Source organism: Eptesicus fuscus, chromosome 10 (assembly GCF_027574615.1).
Source record: "Eptesicus fuscus isolate TK198812 chromosome 10, DD_ASM_mEF_20220401, whole genome shotgun sequence".
Lineage (NCBI taxonomy): Eukaryota > Metazoa > Chordata > Mammalia > Chiroptera > Vespertilionidae > Eptesicus > Eptesicus fuscus.
Genome location: NC_072482.1, coordinates 20,505,953 through 20,524,024, shown reverse-complemented (window position 1 = coordinate 20,524,024; position 18,072 = coordinate 20,505,953). Strand labels below are relative to the sequence as shown.

Below are 18,072 nucleotides of genomic sequence, written 5' to 3'. Positions count from 1 at the left end.
GGCTCAGTTAAGGTAAAGATTGACCTTTGTCAAGGAAGATACTGGCCTAGGTATGACTACCCACCATAAGCTACTTTTTAATTAAAATATTTTTAATTTCAGACCATCCTTTCTGGTTACTTTTAAGTCTCTGAGTTTGCAAGGCTGCCACACAGGCCTTCCCTGAGCTAGTCAGGTTAGCATGTGGCCCCTATTCACCAAAACTCATGACCTGCAGAAAACAGTCAGAATCACCCAGGTGTCCTGACTCCAGTCCAGACAACGTGAAGCCCATTGCTCGCTCTGTAAGTCTGATCTCTGACAACCATCACCTTTCCACCAACCCCTGTGCATCTTTGTTTCAAATATTCTCCAGCCTGCATCTGGGGGACGTTGTTTCTTCTCCTCTGGGCTTGTCAGCTCCGCTGTTTAATAGTTGTGTGGCTTTGGACTCTTTAGTTTCCAGGCACTCTTGTCTTTTTCTCATGGGATTGTTGTGAGAATCAAATACAATAATGTCTATGAAAATGTTTTGTGAGCTGTGTGGCTTCATCTACAATGTAAGGCTATTGATATTATAATCATTTTCTTCCCTTAGCAGCACTTGGTTAGAAATATGGACCTGTAAGACTTAGAGAGAGGGACTCCCTTATCTGCAGATGGAGACTAGAGGGAATCGAGGCCCCGTCCAGGCTAGGGGCTACCTGCAGGAAAGCCATTCAGACCCCATCATCAGCTGAGAGGGCTGGGCCACATTATCTCTAATGACCTGTGCAGCTCCTGAAATCTATGATGGAGCAAAGGTGACAGAAGTCTACTCTGCCTTAATGGCTAACTTGGGTGCCAGGTGACAGGGTGCTTTGGACCTGTAGGGTGTGAGAGGTGTCATGGGATAAAAAAGTCAGCGGTGGCATTCTCCTCTGGGTAATTTGCTCAGCCCCAAACCTGCGTAATGGACATAAATGTGTGCAATCTACAGGAAGCTTTCTCTCCCACGTAAATAAGTGCTGGGGTCTGTGCTGCCACGAACCTTCTCACAGTCATTATTTTTTCCTCGAAGGCGTTTCCCAGCCACCTCTGTGATCTCCCCTGGGGTCAGATGCAGCGGAGAGCAGTGGGATGAGCCCATATAAGTGGGGTGCACCTCTCTTTGCTCCCTCAGCATACTGAGTCAGACCCCTGCAGGAGTGAAAGTAACCCACTTCTCAGAAGAGTGGAGTCTACACGCTCTCTCTCTGGTCCTCCCCCACCCCCACACATGCATCCTCAGACACTCAGAAGTGACCAGACAGAGGAAGGAGAGAGATTTGAACTTCTAGCAGAAGTATAGTATAGGAAGGGAAATCTGTGGGGGAAACTAATAGAAGCTAAGTGTTATTTTGTAGGACTTGTTATGCAGACTTAAATTGGTACCCACTCCATTGATAAGAGCTCGCTCTCTCCTGTAATTAATCTCATCATCCTTTCTAATGCCAGAGAGGGAGATACCTTTACAAATGGAAATTTATGTTACCTTTACAAAGGGAAAGGTATGCCCTTCTTTTAGGCAGAAAGGGGGAGGGCAGCCTTCCTTGAGTCTGCTGTTTCTCATTGCCTTTAGCTTAAAATTGTCCTTATGCCCAAGAGGTGTATGTTGTGGTGGCATACTCTGATCCCCTTATTAGCACGAAACCAGGTGGAAGAAGAAATGAACAAGTATCCATATCAAATAAGTCAACTTAAATGAATAAATATTCCCTGAGCATCAGCTGTGGGTAGGATAACTGTCTGGGGATGTAGGAGTGGTAGGAACATAAACGCAAAGTCGAGTTTGAGATCCAGAGAGCAGGTTAGCAGTAAACACATGAACACTTAAAAAGCAAGCACACACACAAATAGTCATTCGAGTGGACAGCAGAAAAGGCATTGCTAAGTGAAGTGTCATGAGAGTTCAGGAGAGGGAGAGATGCAGTGAGCTGCCAGTCAGAGGAGATGGGTTTTCAGGAAGAAGCCAGGCATTTGGATGGAACCTAAATGAGGAGAGAGAACAGAAATGGTCATTCCAGGAAAAAGGAACTGGTTTGGAGAGGGCGAGGGCTCAGAAATACAAAGCATTTTGTGGAGCAGGTGCTGAAGAATAAGTTTATGTGAAAGGTTTGGGATGGTGACTTTCTTTAATAAACTGGACTGGGGCCACGCATTAGATTTGGGCCAATGTGCAAGGGACTGGTCATTTCATCTAGAGGCGAGAATGGAATGTGAGGTCGTCTTTCTGGGGCTAGACGGGCCACCCCAGTTCACCACCCTAGAACTTGGCAGGTTGTCAGTATGAAGACAGGCCAGGAGCAAATGTAGCTGATCAGTAATTCCTGAGTGGCCAGGTAGAAACAAGCTCAAGAGAGATTTTGGTGAGAGGAAGCCAGGAAATTCAGCAGTGTTTGACAGATCCTCCCACAGGCTTTCCCCAGGCATCTGCACCCGGTAATGTTGACTAATTCCATCCCTCTTGATGCAGGAAATCAGCGTGGCTGCTGAGTAAGTGAAGGTCTGCACGAACCTTGACTTGCCTGCTGCTAGCCTGTGGGTAGCTCAGTTAGGCCAACCCAAAGTGGCTGCGGCTGAATTTTGACATGGAAACAACCCCACATTCCTATTGTTGCCTTCATCCCTGCCCTTGCCAGGGAACCCTCTAGTGGGAGAACAGGTATGGCTCTCAGCTGTGCGAGAGTGCAGCTGTGCGAGTTAAGGCTCCCGTTTGCTTATTCCAATCACTTTTAGGGATACTTGACTCTCAGTTCCTCAGTTTCCGAAAATGCCATGCATCTAGGGAGCCTCACCGGGAAGGTTTGAATAGCCTAAGCAGAGGAAGAATACTTACTTATGCTCCAGGAGAAAAAGAGCTGCAAGGGGCCTGAAGGGTGGGAATGAAAGCTTTTGTGGCCATTCCAACTTAATGTTCTTAACCCTTATTCGGAAGGGTCTGACCCTGACATAAATAAGTGTTCAGGGAAATTAGAAGTGTTTTCATAGTATTTGGAGATAACATCGGGGTCAAAGTAAATTATATACAAATAGCTCTTGATAGTGAATAAGATAGTGAATGACAGTCTATTTATTTATTTTTTTGCATTTAATACTTTATAAATATCCTTCAAACCAAATACTGTTTAACTGGATATTTTAATGAGGAGTCAGAGCTCTGATCAAAAGTAAAAATAAACAGAAAGCCTATAAAATCATTTAATGTCTCTATCAGTGAGTTTAGACTAGGATATGCCATAGTAACAATCTCCAAATTGTGATGGTCTCCAAGAACAAAGGCTATTTATTTCTTAATGGTGCTTGCATGTCCAATGTAGGTCATCAGGGAGGCTCAGCTCACTGTACCCACTCAGGGATCCAGATTCTCTTACTATGCCATCATTTCCCCCCATGTTACCATAAATCTGAGGCAGGAGAGGAGAAGTCACGGAGAATGACAGATTTTTCTGCCTAGAAGTGAGACACTTCACTTCCACTCACATTTCTTTGGCCAAAGCAAATCCCATAGCGAGGAGGCAAAGAAGTGTCATCTCCAGGTTCCTGTAAGTAGAGAAGTACAGTGATTTTTGTGATAATTGTTTCTACCATAGTCCACCCTTCTGTTCACCAAATACTTGGTTCACTCTCTTTGCTTACATAATACCTTCACCCCCTCACTAAGGAAGAGCATCCCAAAGTCCCATCCTATTAGAGGTGTAGCTCAACATCTCGAATTTGTAAATGGTATACTATAGTTCATTACATAAGGTCTGAATGTGTAGAATAAAGCATGAAACTAGCAATAAATACTTCCATTTGGAAAAAGAAAGAATGGTTTAGCACAGTAGGTTTGGTCTGTGGCAACTTGAAATCCTGCTTGGCTGATTATGGGGATGCCACAGCCAGAGCATATGGAATGTTCTTTAATCAGATCCAGATTCTGCTTTTCAAAAGGTGCCCAACTCCTGGGGACTTTTTGTGGTCCCTGGCTCCAACCCCTGGCAGGAAATTTCCCCCCAGTAATTTCTTTGCCTTGTCTGAATTGGTGTCGGCAAATAGACCTTCCTTGGTGCCTTAGTTCCTGCTCTGAAGGAGCTAAGGGGACTGAGGGTTGGTTCATGATTAAGTTCAAGAGCTCTCTCAAAAATTAGTAAACTTCTCACCTAAATTGGTTCTTATGGTGGCATAATTCCCAGAATATCTCTATTTTTTGCTTTTCATTCCCATAACTGTCTCTCTCTCTCTACTTGATGGTTGTTTACTAGAACTATACATTTACACTTTTTATTCTGGGTCTTTTTTATTCAATTAAAAGTATGTACCAGCTGCTTCATTGTGATTTTTGCCCATAGGAAATGTATTTGGTTGAAAGGTTTTACTGGGCATTTCTCCCTCAAAGGTTTTTTTTTTTTTTTTTTAATTTATCTTTTGCTTTTGGGGATAGAAATTGTTGTTGTTTTAATCTTGCAAGCTCTGGATTTCTGGGCTCTCTTCATTCTCTCCTTTTTGTTTGCAAACTTGCCAAATCTTTCCTGAGCTCTTCTCTTTCTTGTGTTACTTTGCCAAATCCAGACAATCGCATCCAACACACACAGCTACCATTTTGTTTTCCAGTCTTTTCCTTTAGAGTTTCTGTACTGCTAGGTGCTATATTTGCCTCTTAAGTTATTGCAGGCAATAATTTTACCAAATGTTTTGCCATTGCATAGTGTGGGTCATTATTTATCTAGCCTATAATTTCATTGTCATATACAGCCTGCCACATGACCTCTGTTGACAATGCTACTCTTTTAGCCTTTTGCTATAGTAGCACCTCACTTCTAGGCATCAATTTTTGTATCTACATATACACTGTTAGGTTGTGGCAGCATATCTTGATTCACCTTTTAAAAGAAAGTGAACATAAAAATTATTTTTAAAAAATTTATTTTTCAATTATAGTTTACATTCAATATTATTTTTTATTAGTTTCAGGTGTGCAGCTTAGTATTAGACACTCATATACTTTACAAAGTGATCCCCCTGATATTCCAGTACCCAAATGGCACCATACATAGTTATTACAATATTATTGACTATATTACCTATGCTGTGCTTTACATCTCCATGACTACTAGTATTTTGTAAGTACCAATTAGTACTTCTTAATCCATTCACCTTTTTCACCTAGCCTCAGGTCCCCCCTAAAACCTTTTGAAGCTTGGATATTTAAAACGGAATGTGTTGTACTACTAGGTTTTCTTTCTGCTTTGTTGCTAACATTCAGCCTATTGGGAACATTTTATTAACTTTTACTTATTTTCATTGCCTAAATCAAGACTGTCCAATTTAAATATAATACAAGCTATATGTGATTTTGTAATAGCTATTGGTAATCAGTGGCATTATACAATAGCTGTCTTAGATCTCTGGAGTCTTGCAGATGGCTTTTGTCCAGTTAAACCTTCTAGGTTGCTAGTGTCAGTATAAGCTGGTGATCACATGATCATCTCTATCCCTGTTTTATATAGGACTAACTGACATGACAACTGGATTGAGCAAAAATTCTTTTTTAAAGGTATATACATATTAAAAAAAGATACTAATTTATAGGTCATTTCAAAGAGAGCTTATGGACCAAAACCAGGAGCTCTTAACACTGTGACCTAAGCCTGAAGTTCTCTATAATAACAGACACTCAATAGTGCTTTGTTTTCATGAGGAGATATAAGGTTAAAAAAAAACTAAAAAAAAACTAAATGTGTGCATTGAATTATAAATGTCTCCAACAATCTCATGTCATTATATTCTTGTTTAATATATGTGTGTTTGCTTTCTTTCCATAAGAGTTTCAACTAATTATGATAGTACAGTCTATTACCAATAATAGCACCAACAAGCATGTAGTTGGGCATTAAAAAAATCTTGCTAACTTGGATGTTTGACCAGCTATAATATCTTACCTCATGGAAGGCTGTAACTCATTCTTGGAACTCCAGAGTCTCTTTCTGTGGGCTCTTGAATTGTGTGTGGAGTGTCCTAGCTGTCACTGTGTTGCATGATGGCTCCACTTGAATTATGGAAATGCTTAAAGCTGGTAACAGCTTGAGTCGGGTGGTACAGGGCCAATTAGAGAGCCTTCCACCATAGTCAGCTCTGTGTTCATCATATATTCGTTATTGTGTCCCCAGTATTAGCACATAATTTACACTATAAAAGTGCTCAATAAATGTTAGATGAAATAATAATGTGAATCTGTTGATTCAGTTCAAACTTGGTGAAAGCAGGTTACTAGTTTGACTTCCTGATAAGTTAGTTATTTTTACCTTGATGGGGGAAAACGCTGTGACCATTGGATGTAAAACATCAATGTTGCTTCTTTCTTACACAAAAGGCCATTTACTCCTCCCCAGCAATCCAGAAAATCCTCTTGTATTAAATAAGGCACTTCTTTCAAGAGGGCTGCTGTAGTCTTCTATGCATTGAGGCATGACTCTGAAGAAACCACTCAATTTAGTATGCCTTTAAGGGTCTATTGCATATATTGCTTTGGTAGCATAAATGATACATGAAAACATGCCTCTCGATTTCATGGTGGTAACTTCACTGAATTATCTGGTAAAGTCTTGACAATTATAAGATGGGCTTAAGGGTTTCAGTCTAGCTAGAAGGGGTTGGCCAGGAGGCCCTGTCTTGAATCTGTATATGCATAAAAAATACATTGCTTTAATTTAGATTGTCTATTTGGGGATGTATGTTTAGAGAAGGAGACTAGTAGATTATTGGGGGAAACTAAATTTACCCCAAGTCCATGAAGACCTCAGAGGCTTATCCCAAAACATTTAAGCAAGTGCAAAATAAACTAAGTATGAGCAGAGAGATAAAGAGGATGGGTATGATGCCTGACAGGATAATTCAAGGAAGTCTTCTTATAGGAATTCAATTTTTGATTGTTCCAGAGGAGAGAGGCAGAGAAGAACCCACAGGAATGGAGAATAGAAATATGGATGAAAAGCCTATGATCACAGAAGAATTTTGATAAAATCTGGAGGGTCTTCCAATGAACCCAAGAGCTGCTTCTTCAATTTCCTTTGATTAAAGAAAATGGAGGAAAGTTTTTTCAAACATGTGATATATGAAAATAACTGCCTTGCTAGAATGTGTCCTGACTTTTTTAAAAAAGCATGTGCAATTATTCCTAATATTAATGGAGATTTAAAAAAAGTAAGTTACTGTTGCCAGGCTGTTGTGACTCAGTGGTTGAGCATTGGTCTATGAACAAGGAGGTCACGTTTGATTCCTGGCAAATGCCCAGGTTGTGGGTTCAGTCCCCAGTGGGGGGTGTGCAGGAGGCAGCTGATTGATCAATGATGTTTCTTTCTCATCTATGTTTCTATCTCTCTATCCCTCTTCCTTCCTCTCTCTCTAAAAATCAATAAAAAATATTTTTAAAAAAAGTACCGGTAAGTTACTGTTATTTCAAAAATGTCTGTATTTCTAGGGTACAATGCCTGACACATAGCATGTGCTTAGTAAATGTTTGTTGATCCCTATCCAGTTTTGGCTTAGTGGATAGACCATTGGCCCTCAAACTGAAGGGATCCAGGTTCGATTCCAGTCAAGGGCATGTACCTTGGTTGCAGGCTTGATCCCCGGCCTGGTCAGGGCTCATGCGGGAGGCAACCAATTGATGTGTCTCTCTTATATCCATGTTTCTCTCTCTCTGTCTCTTCCCCTCCCTTCCACTTTCTCTAAAAATCAATGGAAAAATGTCCTCAGGTGAGGATTAGCAATAAAATAAACAAACAAAAAATAAACTGCAAAATAAAACAAAACAAAACAAAAATAGATAAATAAACTGCAGCTCCTCTGAGTTTATTAAAAAAAATAAAGAAAAATGTTTGTTGACCTGAAGTTAACCGAGCCAAATTAACTTTCCACAGGTTATTTAAAATTACACACCACAGCAATCCATTTTGGTTAAAAAAAAAAATCATCCTCAATCAGAGATAGCCAAGATGGTGGTCGTTTATATGTTGCGTGAATAATGATTATTTATTAAGTATTGGTAAGGGTTAAAATAGAATTAATTCAGGTTACCAAAAAACTGCTTGGGGATGTAATTTCAGAATCTCTCACTGATGTCACTCATTTCTTTGGTTTTATTTTCCCGTTCATAAAATGGAGCACAAGAGAGGTCTGCCATTTAATATCAGGGCTCCTCTGAGGGTGACTTATCCCCCACATAAATCATGGTTCATATTGCATGACTGGAAAATAGAACATATGAGGCGTGTCAAAAGTCCTTAGCCATTAGTGGAAGACCATAAAAAGATCATGACAGCAGTTTGCAACTTGGCTTGTCTGTGTAGCAACGTAGTTAAGAATTTTGCCGTGATTTGAGGTAAATGGGGGTAGAAGAAAAGGAAGGTTTGGTCCTTTTTTCGTCATCCCTTTTGAGGATCCCCCTTCGATTCCCCTTCAGGAAGTGGAATAGGAAAAAAAAACACTACATTCGTCAGTCACTCTGGGGCAACCACATCTTAAGATGGTAAGCGGGTCAATCAAAACAAGGACACTGATTGCTATAAAATCGACAGGTACTCTCATTGACACACACAGGCACACACAGGGCATGCACAGAAAGAGCTTACTGCACGAAGCAGGCAACCAGAGCAAAACGACAATGACCACCCGACATCCCGCAGCCATGGTAAGTAATAATAATGACTTTTGTTTAGGTAGAGTCATTCCCTAGGAATTCAGAAAAGCAGATTTCTCAAGAATTAGGCTCAATTGGGGTTATTTCTTTTAAAAGCAGAGCTGACTTTAATTCTGACCCACGTCTGGTGGAGAAAAAAAAATAACTAGAAGTTATAATGGGGTGTAAGCTAGCTCTTCACCTGATGGTTTTTGCGTAGTTGGTGTTAGCTTGCTTGGCTCTTGGTCATGAACTACATTATCTTTCCTGTAGTCACCACTGTAGAGTTAAACTGGCTTAAAAATCTAATTTCATGCAGGAGCTTAGCCAGCCCTTTAGCATTTATATATTCTATATATCTTTATTAACTGAGGAAATTGGCGTCCCAAAAGGCTTAATGATCCCCCCAAGACTACAGGTAGAGAAGGAGTGCCCTGGATGGAGGAAGTGGAACGACCCAGGTATGAACTTTGAACAGCTCCTAGAGGAGGGACATTTGCCATGTCTCTGATGGCTGATTATTTTTTGTTTCTTCTCATTCCTCTTTGAGGAGAGAGAGATGTTAGTGTGATGGAAACCTACCTCCCCTGGGTCTAGACTCTTGCCTGGCAGCAGTCAGGTAAGACCTGGGAAAAGCATGAAAATGGAGCTTGGCAAATCACTCACCATGTTATTGGCTTAAATCATCTCTTTTTTTTTTCTTTGTGTATAAGCCATGCAACTTAAAAAAGCTTGGGTTTCATAAAAACGCCATGACATAGAGTGATAATAATACTATATTATATTTACATGTTGGTTTAGAAATGATGAGAAATGCAGCAAAGTGCAGCATTGGGGGATAGGCTCTGGAGTCAGACCTAGCTCCACCGCTTACTAAATGTGGGATTGGGGGTAAGTTTTTAACCACTTGTGCATTATTATTCTCTTTTCAGTATAGGGCAATAATAATGGCATCTTCCTTGTGGGATTTTTTGGGGGATTAGTTGATATCATTGCAAATGACTAAAGCTATACTCTGAAATAGCATATCTATGTATGCATAGTTTTTAGTTAACCTGGCCATTTTAATGCAACAATCAATAAAGATAGAGAAAGCATTCAATAAGTGTTAATATTAATAATATTGCTTTTACCTCTGAGACTCTCAGCAACCCAATGACGTAGGTAGGGAACTACTTTTCCCATTATACACGTGAACAATGGCTCAGGTTAAGTGATTTAACATCACTGAGTAATATACACACAAGAACTGGGACATGGATCTAGGTTTAATGGCTCCAAGTACAGTATTCTTCTCTTTGAATGGTTCCGATGCAAGATTTTGAACCTCTTAAAGAAGAAGTGTTGTAGACATCGTTTTTAAGAAGCAGCAAGAGCCTTGTCAGAGCCCCTGCTCTTAATTGCATAACCACTAAGACCTACAGTTTCAGAACCACAGTTTTGTGGAGCAAACTGGAGGGATTTGCAGACAGCATCTATTTCCTGATAAAGGGCCAGGTAACTTACAACACTCATGTATTCCCGACACAGCTGTCACAGTGCTTAAACTGCTTGGCTACTCTGGTGGGACAAAGCTAAGATGAAATATGGTGAGTGGCTACATGTTGGTGACAGTAATAAGAATCTTCAATAACAATAGCACTGGCATCTGACAGCTAGGTTTGAGTCCCCAGACTGGCATTGACAGGCTGGTGAACCCAACCAAGTTATTTGTTGCCTCTCAGACACAACTCCTTCACCTGTCTAATGAGGATAATTAATACTAGCTCTACCGACCCCATGAGAAAGTTGTGAGAATCCAATGTTTAAAGAGATATAATAGTGTTTTCTAAAATACTCAAAGAATATAAGCAAATATAATAATGTCTTATTAGAAGCATGGCAATTTTTGCTAACTCCTATGACCTCAAGGAACAGTTATTTTAAAGCTTTGACAATTAGATATAAAAATGATTCAGTAAGTATGATACAGAAGAAAAAACACAAAGGAGGACTTTATGTAATAAATCTAAGGAAGTTACTGATGGGCCTGAGAAGCAATCGAAGCAGGCATCCTTTTACTTTTTAAAATGTCATAATGCTATGTTTAGAGAGAAGATGCATGAGGGCAAATTTCACATTTTTCTGTCTACTGTGTATCATCAGCACAATGTTGACTTAACTATAGTCACCTGTGCTGAATATTTACATGTGCTGGCTTTGCTCTTCATGCCTTATATGGGCCATATCATTTAATCTTCACATTTTGTGGTGGAGGAAACTGAGTCACAGCTAGTAAGCGTCTTGGAACTGAGTTATGGGCCCAGGACATCTGATTCCAGAGCCCATGTCCCGAATCACCACACAATAGAGACAAAAAAGTTGATGAATGAATGAATGATTGTGGGAGATGAAAGTAGATGACTGCTGGTTATCTGAAGGCAAATCAACCTCATTCAGGCTTATCTGGGTCAATCTCGCTTTCAACTTCTTTTTAGTATCAGCTACCTTTGTACAACACGTTGGCACCATAACCTCTTTGTTTACTCCTATAATTTCTTGCCTCCAGTACCTGCAAAATATAAAACAGAGGTCCTTCTAACTAACGTGTCTTGTTGCCTTACCTACCTTAATTCATGGGAAGTGTGAGCCTGACAACACTGAGCCCAGAGAATGAAAGCAACTCAGCCTCAGCTCTTGTTGTGCATCATGTTGAGAGTTGGTGATGGGCCTTGTCCATCCCCAGTAAGGGTCAGTGGTGATGGTGAGGTGAACAAAGCATCTTTGTGACAAAAGGAAGCTGGAGAGATTTTTAGTTCTTTTTTTTTTTTTTTTTAGGTAGGTCTTACAGAGCACTCTCTTTGTGCATTATTGCAACACCAGATAAACCAATAACTATATATATAAAAGCCTAAGTGACCATTATGGACAACTGGCCGGTAGCTATGATATGCACTGAACACCAGGGGGCAGACGCTTAACACAGGAGCTGCCCCCCAGTGGTCAGTGTGCTCCCACAGCCAACCTCCTGCAGTCCCTCCTCCTGGATGGCCAGTCCCAATTGGGACTGAGCAAGATGGCCCCAATCACCGGCCAGGCCGAGGGACCCCACCCATGCGTGAATTTGTGCACTGGGCCTCTAGTTGCAATATAAAGGTTAAAAAGAAATAGTTTCCATAATCTGTTGTTGGGCATCATTAGTGTCCCTGCTTCTTTCAATTATCATGGATACTTGGAACTTTGCTATAGTGTTCTTCTTGATTCATTGCTTGTGGGAAATTAACTATATTGTTAATTTAACTGTATTGTTTTGTTTATCCATTCACTCACCCACTTTTTGTCCATCCAGAAAGTATTTATGGAACACCCGTTCTATGACACGTTCTCCTGCAGGAATTTACAGTCTAACAGGCACAGATCTGACACGAACACAACCAGTACATTTTCATTCAGTAAAGAAATGCTGCTTGAGTGGTAGATGGTAAAAGCTTCATGATTTAAGGATAATTAACATACTTCTAATTGAACTACTTTAGGGACAGTTTCTGAAGGAGACCATGCCCGAGTGGGGTCTTGATGGAAGGATAGGAATTGGAAAGATCGAGGTAGGCAATGTATTTTAGATGAAGGAATGGCTGGGAGGAAGGATGTTGTGGAAGATTTATGGGATCTTGGAAAGAAAAACTAGAGCTATCATTTAGTAAGCCTGTTTTTGTTAGATGTACAGGAGCTTTACATAGAACATTTCATTTAATCTTGTGAGTAAAGCCATTATTATAATCCGGTTGGAAAGAAGAGAAACTAGAGGCTCAGGAGGAGACCAGGTCAAGATTTACACCCAGTCCCAGATCCTGCTGTCTCTCTGTCTCACACTGTGGAGGCTCAGTAACCAGGCTACCACATTTAGTTCGCAGTTTGGTACCCTGATGTCTTCATGTATGACTGTTCCTATTTCTAGGTGAGGATCTGAGGTTCAGAGAGAAGTCCTGATCTCATAGACCAGTGGTCGGCAAACCACGGCTCGCGAGCTACATGCGGCTCTTTGGCCCCTTGAGTGTGGCTCGGCGTTAGAACCACTGCTTTAAAATAGACTCGCCCAGGCCGAAAACCGACTTCTGCGCATGGGCCACGAAGTTTCAATCGCACTGTACGTGTGCGCCCGCATGTGGTATTTTGTGGAAGAGCCACACTCAAGGGGCCAAAGAGCCGCATGTGGCTCGCGAGCCGCGGTTTGCCGACCACTGTCATAGACAATCAGGAATGCTGAGTTCAGGTAAAGCATGGGATGTCTCTTGCCAACAAGTGACACCACAGTCCCTAACCAACTGCAACCTCCTCTATTTTCCAGGTCAAGTGTCTGCTGCTGTTGATGTTGGGGCTCGCTCTCCTGAGGGAGGGGGCAGCTCAGAAAAACCCCGAAGCAGGGGATACTGCCCTTTGTCCTCCTCTGGAGGACAACAGTGTGAGGGTTGACATTCGCATCCTCAATCAAAACCGGGCTGTTACCATCTCACATGACTTCCAGAACCGCTCCAGCTCCCCCTGGGATTACAAGTAAGTGCAAAGGAGACTGATCTTCACATGCTTTGGAACTACATGTGAATTTATTCTAATCGGAAAGTAGAAAATTTACAAAAACTAAAAGCCCTCACATATTCTCTTAGAGAACAGAAATCCCACTTTACCTGGGAGCACACACATTTTTTCTTGCTGTTTTGGACTAGGTGGTCCAAAGTCTTACTATTTTGTTTCCAACTTTTCATTGATTCTGCCCTTTTCTGCTCCATGGGGCCCTATATTAGACTTTACACACTTTCTGTGTTGGAAGAGAGGTCTCTTTAAAGCAGCCCACACAATGATTTCTGCATAGGAATAAGTGGGAACCAAAAAGGGTCAAGTTTCAAGAGATCCACTCAGATTAGACACTGGTTGTCAAGGAGTGGGGAAGAGAGCCCAGTGGAGGAGCAAACCCTGTTTGGGAAGTGGGATCCTAGGCGGGATGTTCGGGGGACAGTCTTGTGACTTTGTCTGATGTGCAGGGCCCTGCAATATCAAGCACTCCTCTATATTCTCCCATTATAAGTATGAAAACCAATTCCAGGGAAAATGGGACATGCTGCTGGGCTGCTTGTTTTGCTTCCACGTGAGGGAATGTACACAACTGGCAAGTTGGCTGGATTGGCTTGGCTGCCTTTATCCTCCTGGCTGAGGGGGTTGTTGAGGAAGAAACTGAGAGAAGCCACTGGGTTTACAAACCTCAGGGGCTTTGGTTTTCTTTTCCAAGCAGCAGGCTTTGTAGATCGTATAGTGGGAGACCTACTGGTGATTTTAGTCTCTAAGCAAAGAATGAATAATAATTATTATAATAACACTGTAAAGAAAAATAAACTAAAAGATCTAACATGTATTGAATGCCAACATTTACAGTGTGCCATTTCCTATGCATTTGTATCACTGAATGTTCTCAACAATTCCATGAGAGAGAGATATGAGAATCCCCATTTCATAGCTGAGGAAACTGAGGCATAGGGAGTTAAGCATCTGCCAGAGGGCTGTGTATGAATCCAGACTGTCGGATCCACAGCCTGTGCTGCAGCCCAGAGTTACTCAGAACCACCTCCCTGTGGGTGCGTGCAGGGCTGCAGGGCTCGCATCCTTTGTCCATGTCCCCTCCCTGTCTCACCACCTGCATCTGCTTGCTTCTCCTGCAGCATCACCAGGGACCCTCACCGGTTCCCCTCCGAGATTGCAGAGGCCCAGTGCAGGCACTTGGGCTGCATCAATGCCGAGGGGAAGGAAGACAGCTCTCTGAACTCCGTTCCCATCCAGCAAGAGGTCCTGGTCCTCCGGAGGGAGCCCCAGGGCTGCACTCACTCCTTCCGACTGGAGAAGATGAGCGTGACTGTTGGCTGCACCTGCGTCACCCCCATCATCCGCCATGTACGTGACCTGAGAGTTGCCCCTCAACTTAGCTGAAGAAGCTGCAGAAGTGCCACTCCTCCTCCTGCATCAAGTCCTGAGTGGTCCCCGATTCTCTCTTAGTGTGTTTTGCATGGAATCCTCAGAGCTTTGTATTAGATATAGTGTTAACTTTCTGGGGTGCTTCCGAATCCTAATATTATCCTGAGATGTTTCAATGTCCCCAACCCCTGAAAATGAATGGCGAATGAAGGAACCCTTGGTCCACTCTGTTCATGTGCTGGGATGACTACCACACAATCATGTGTGGTGACCAGCCATGCAGTTGCTGGGATGTGGCACCATTCCCTGGGAGCTTTGTTGGTAAAATGGGCCTCTGTTCCATGTGGAAGAAAACGCAGAAAATATAGCCACAATATAAGAGTGTGGGAGGAGCTGTGCAGGCTAGGGTGGGTGGAAAGGATGGGGGTAAGGATCTAATACCTATGTTTATTGAGCATTTGCTAAATATAGATGAGGTTGGCCTGATATTTATATTTGCAAGGAAATTGTTCATGTATTTATGATATATTGATTATATAAAATTTTAGGAGAAAAATTAATATATCAAAAACTAATATAATAAAATATTAATAATTTAAAAATACTTTTGGTGTTCATTTCACATTGCACTCATGACCTTGTACCCCTAAAAATGTTGAAATTCTATATACCTGTCATTTGTTTTTCATATTTTCTCATCAGAGCACTAGTGTTAGAATTATTTTATTATTATTATTTTGTGTGTGTAAGCTTGGTGATATTAGTTTTTTTTCAGCTTTATGGAGATATAATTGATAAATAACAGGATATAAGTTTGAAGTGTACAATGTGATGACTTGATACACAAATATACTGGTACTAGAGGCCCGATGCACGAATTCGTGCAAGAGTAGGCCTTCCTTCCCCCAGCTGTTGGCACCGGCTTCCCTCTGGCACCTGGTACCCGGGCTTCCCTCGCAGCCCCAGCTTTGTCCAGAAGGTCGTCTGGTCTAATTAGCATATTATGCTTTTATTATTATAGATATGAAATGATTACCACAATAAGGTTAGTTAATACCTCCATTCCATCACAGAGTTACCTTTTTATCTATAGTAAGAACATTAAAGATGAACTCTTAGCAAATTTCAAATCTACAATACAGCACTATGCTATACATTAGTACATCCTCAGAACTCACTCACCTTATAACTGATACCTTTTGTCCAACCTCTCCCCACTTCTCCCCTCCCCAGCTCCTGGCAACCACCAATCTACTCTTTGTCTCTATGAGTTGGAGAGTTATTTTATTATTAATGGTTCTTGAGGTATATATGGAGAATTAAGGAAAATGGTACAGTTACCATGTTCCCTGGTAACTCTTTACTGATCCATCTTCCTAGCTACATTATTTTACAAAGTGAGCACTTACTGGCTACTGTGCTACCCACTAGCAATACAAAGAAAAGTACGGAATGCATATGGAAGGGCCACAGCATTGGCAATGGCTAACCACAGAGCCCCTGGTCATTAGGGCCATGGTGGCCACTTTGCATTTGCCTTGTTCTGACTTCTTTTTGGGTCACTGGTTGTCTTTCATCCATCTCTAATGCTTCCTGAGGACACAGGAGCTTCCATATTCTGGTCTCCATGACATTCAGAAGGTTCTCCTATCCCTCTCTTGCCCAGAAATGGCACACCACATTTTCTTCTTTACTGTTACCATACCACTGGCTCAGAGCACATCTGCATTGCTGCTGTCTTCCAGGTCCCAGAGAGGCAGTAGGGCATAACTTCTTGCCTCCACCTCCACCGCCACTTGCTGGGAGCCTGGCCCCACTTTTAATTCTTTAGTGTGGAGAACGTTTATCTATTGGTGAGGGTGAGTATGGAGTAGCTTGGTAGGCTGGCTCTTCCTCTCTTTGCTTCAGAATCTTTTGCTTATGGGATGAACATTGATATTTATACTTAAAATGTTCAGGCTCTTGAAATCTAAAAAATGTTTTCTCTCATAGCTGTCAGCTTCATGCTTGCCATGAATCTCCCAAGTCCATTTAAATGCTCAAGACTATGTGAGGTGTCTTCCTTTCTCTGTTCATTTTGGCAGTGATAGCCCTGCCCAGAGGATAGTACATATGAAAAGCCCCTGTCTGAGTAGCAGAAGTATACAGATGAAGGAAATTGCAGAGGAAAGAAATCACACCTCTGAGTGTATCAAGATATTGTCTTGTTACACATGTACATGTGTAATTTCAAAACAATGTGCTAAGTACTATAGTCATGTTGAGAAGATATAGAAGATGATAGCTCACCAAGAGATTTCAGAAAGGAGATGACATTTGCAGTGAGATGAATATGAGTTGCTTTAGAGAAAAAAATGGGGGAAGGGCATTTCTAGCAAAGGGAAGAGTATAAGCAAAAGCAACAGAGGCCCCAAAAAAGCTTGGTGTGTTAGGGGAGCAGCAAGTCATTCCATGTGCCTGGGATAATGTGGACATGGGAATACAGTGGGGGATACATAAGAAATATTTCTTGCCCAAGTGGCGTGGCTCAGTGGTTGAGCGTTGACCTATGAACCAGGAGGTCACGATTGGGTTCCTGGTTAGGGGACATGCCCAGGTTGCAGGCTCAATCCCCAATGGGGGCATGCAGGAAGCAGCCAATCAATGATTCTCTCTCATCACTGATGTTTCTATCTCTCTCTCTTCCTCCCCCTTCCTCTCTGAAATCAATAAAATAATATTTATTAAAAAGTAATATTTCTTGAAATGATGATTGAATTAACATGTCAGGAGGCAAATGGCCCAATTGTGGATGGTATTGTATGCACTATAGCAGATGTGGTAAGAATACAGCTGTAGTTCATAAGATACTTTTGGTGGTGATGTGCAAAAGGGGTTGAAAACCTGAAGGCCAGTTAGAAGATCAGAAAGAAGACAACTTAACTCCTATGATTGCACATTGTTAGAGCTGAATAGGCCCCTGTCAATCACCTGGTCCAGTGGTCGGCAAACTCATTAGTCAACAGAGCCAAATATCAACAGTACAACGATTGAAATTTCTTTTGAGAACCGAAAATCGACTTCTGCGCATGGGCCATGAAGTTTCAATCGCACTGTACGTGTGCGCCCGCATGTGGTATTTTGTGGAAGAGCCACACTCAAGGGGCCAAAGAGCCGCATGTGGCTCACGAGCCGCAGTTTGCCGACCACTGACTTGGTCAAACTTACTCATTGGCAGTTGAGGTCCAGAGGAGTTAGGTGACTTGCTCAAGGTCACTTGGGTAGTGGCTGAAATAGGTTCACTGACTTCAAGTGCATGACTTTTTTTTTCCAATTTTTTTATTAAGGTATTATATGTGTACATATCTTACCATTGCCCCCCTCACACCACTCCCATATATGCCCTCACCCCCCAGAGTTTTGCATCCATTGGTTATGCTTATATGCATGCATACAAGTCCTTTGATTGATCTCTTATCTCCCCCACCTCTCCC

At 41.8% G+C, this 18,072-nt stretch overlaps 1 protein-coding gene and 1 non-coding gene across 2 annotated transcripts; both read left to right on the top strand.

Moving 5' to 3' along the window:
- Positions 1–5,569: 5,569 nt before the first annotated feature.
- On the top strand, positions 5,570–5,691 carry LOC114228352 (small nucleolar RNA SNORA25). The gene has a single exon (XR_003614493.2). It is a non-coding gene; the product is annotated as a small nucleolar RNA SNORA25 (small nucleolar RNA).
- Positions 5,692–8,644: 2,953 nt separating this feature from the next.
- IL17F (interleukin 17F) lies at positions 8,645–14,865 on the top strand. Its single transcript, XM_054722336.1, has 4 exons — positions 8,645–8,671; positions 12,175–12,243; positions 12,987–13,192; positions 14,350–14,865. Exons 1-4 carry the CDS (start codon positions 8,645–8,647, stop codon positions 14,612–14,614), a joined length of 567 nt encoding a protein of 188 aa, XP_054578311.1. The 3' UTR covers positions 14,615–14,865.
- Positions 14,866–18,072: the final 3,207 nt, after the last annotated feature.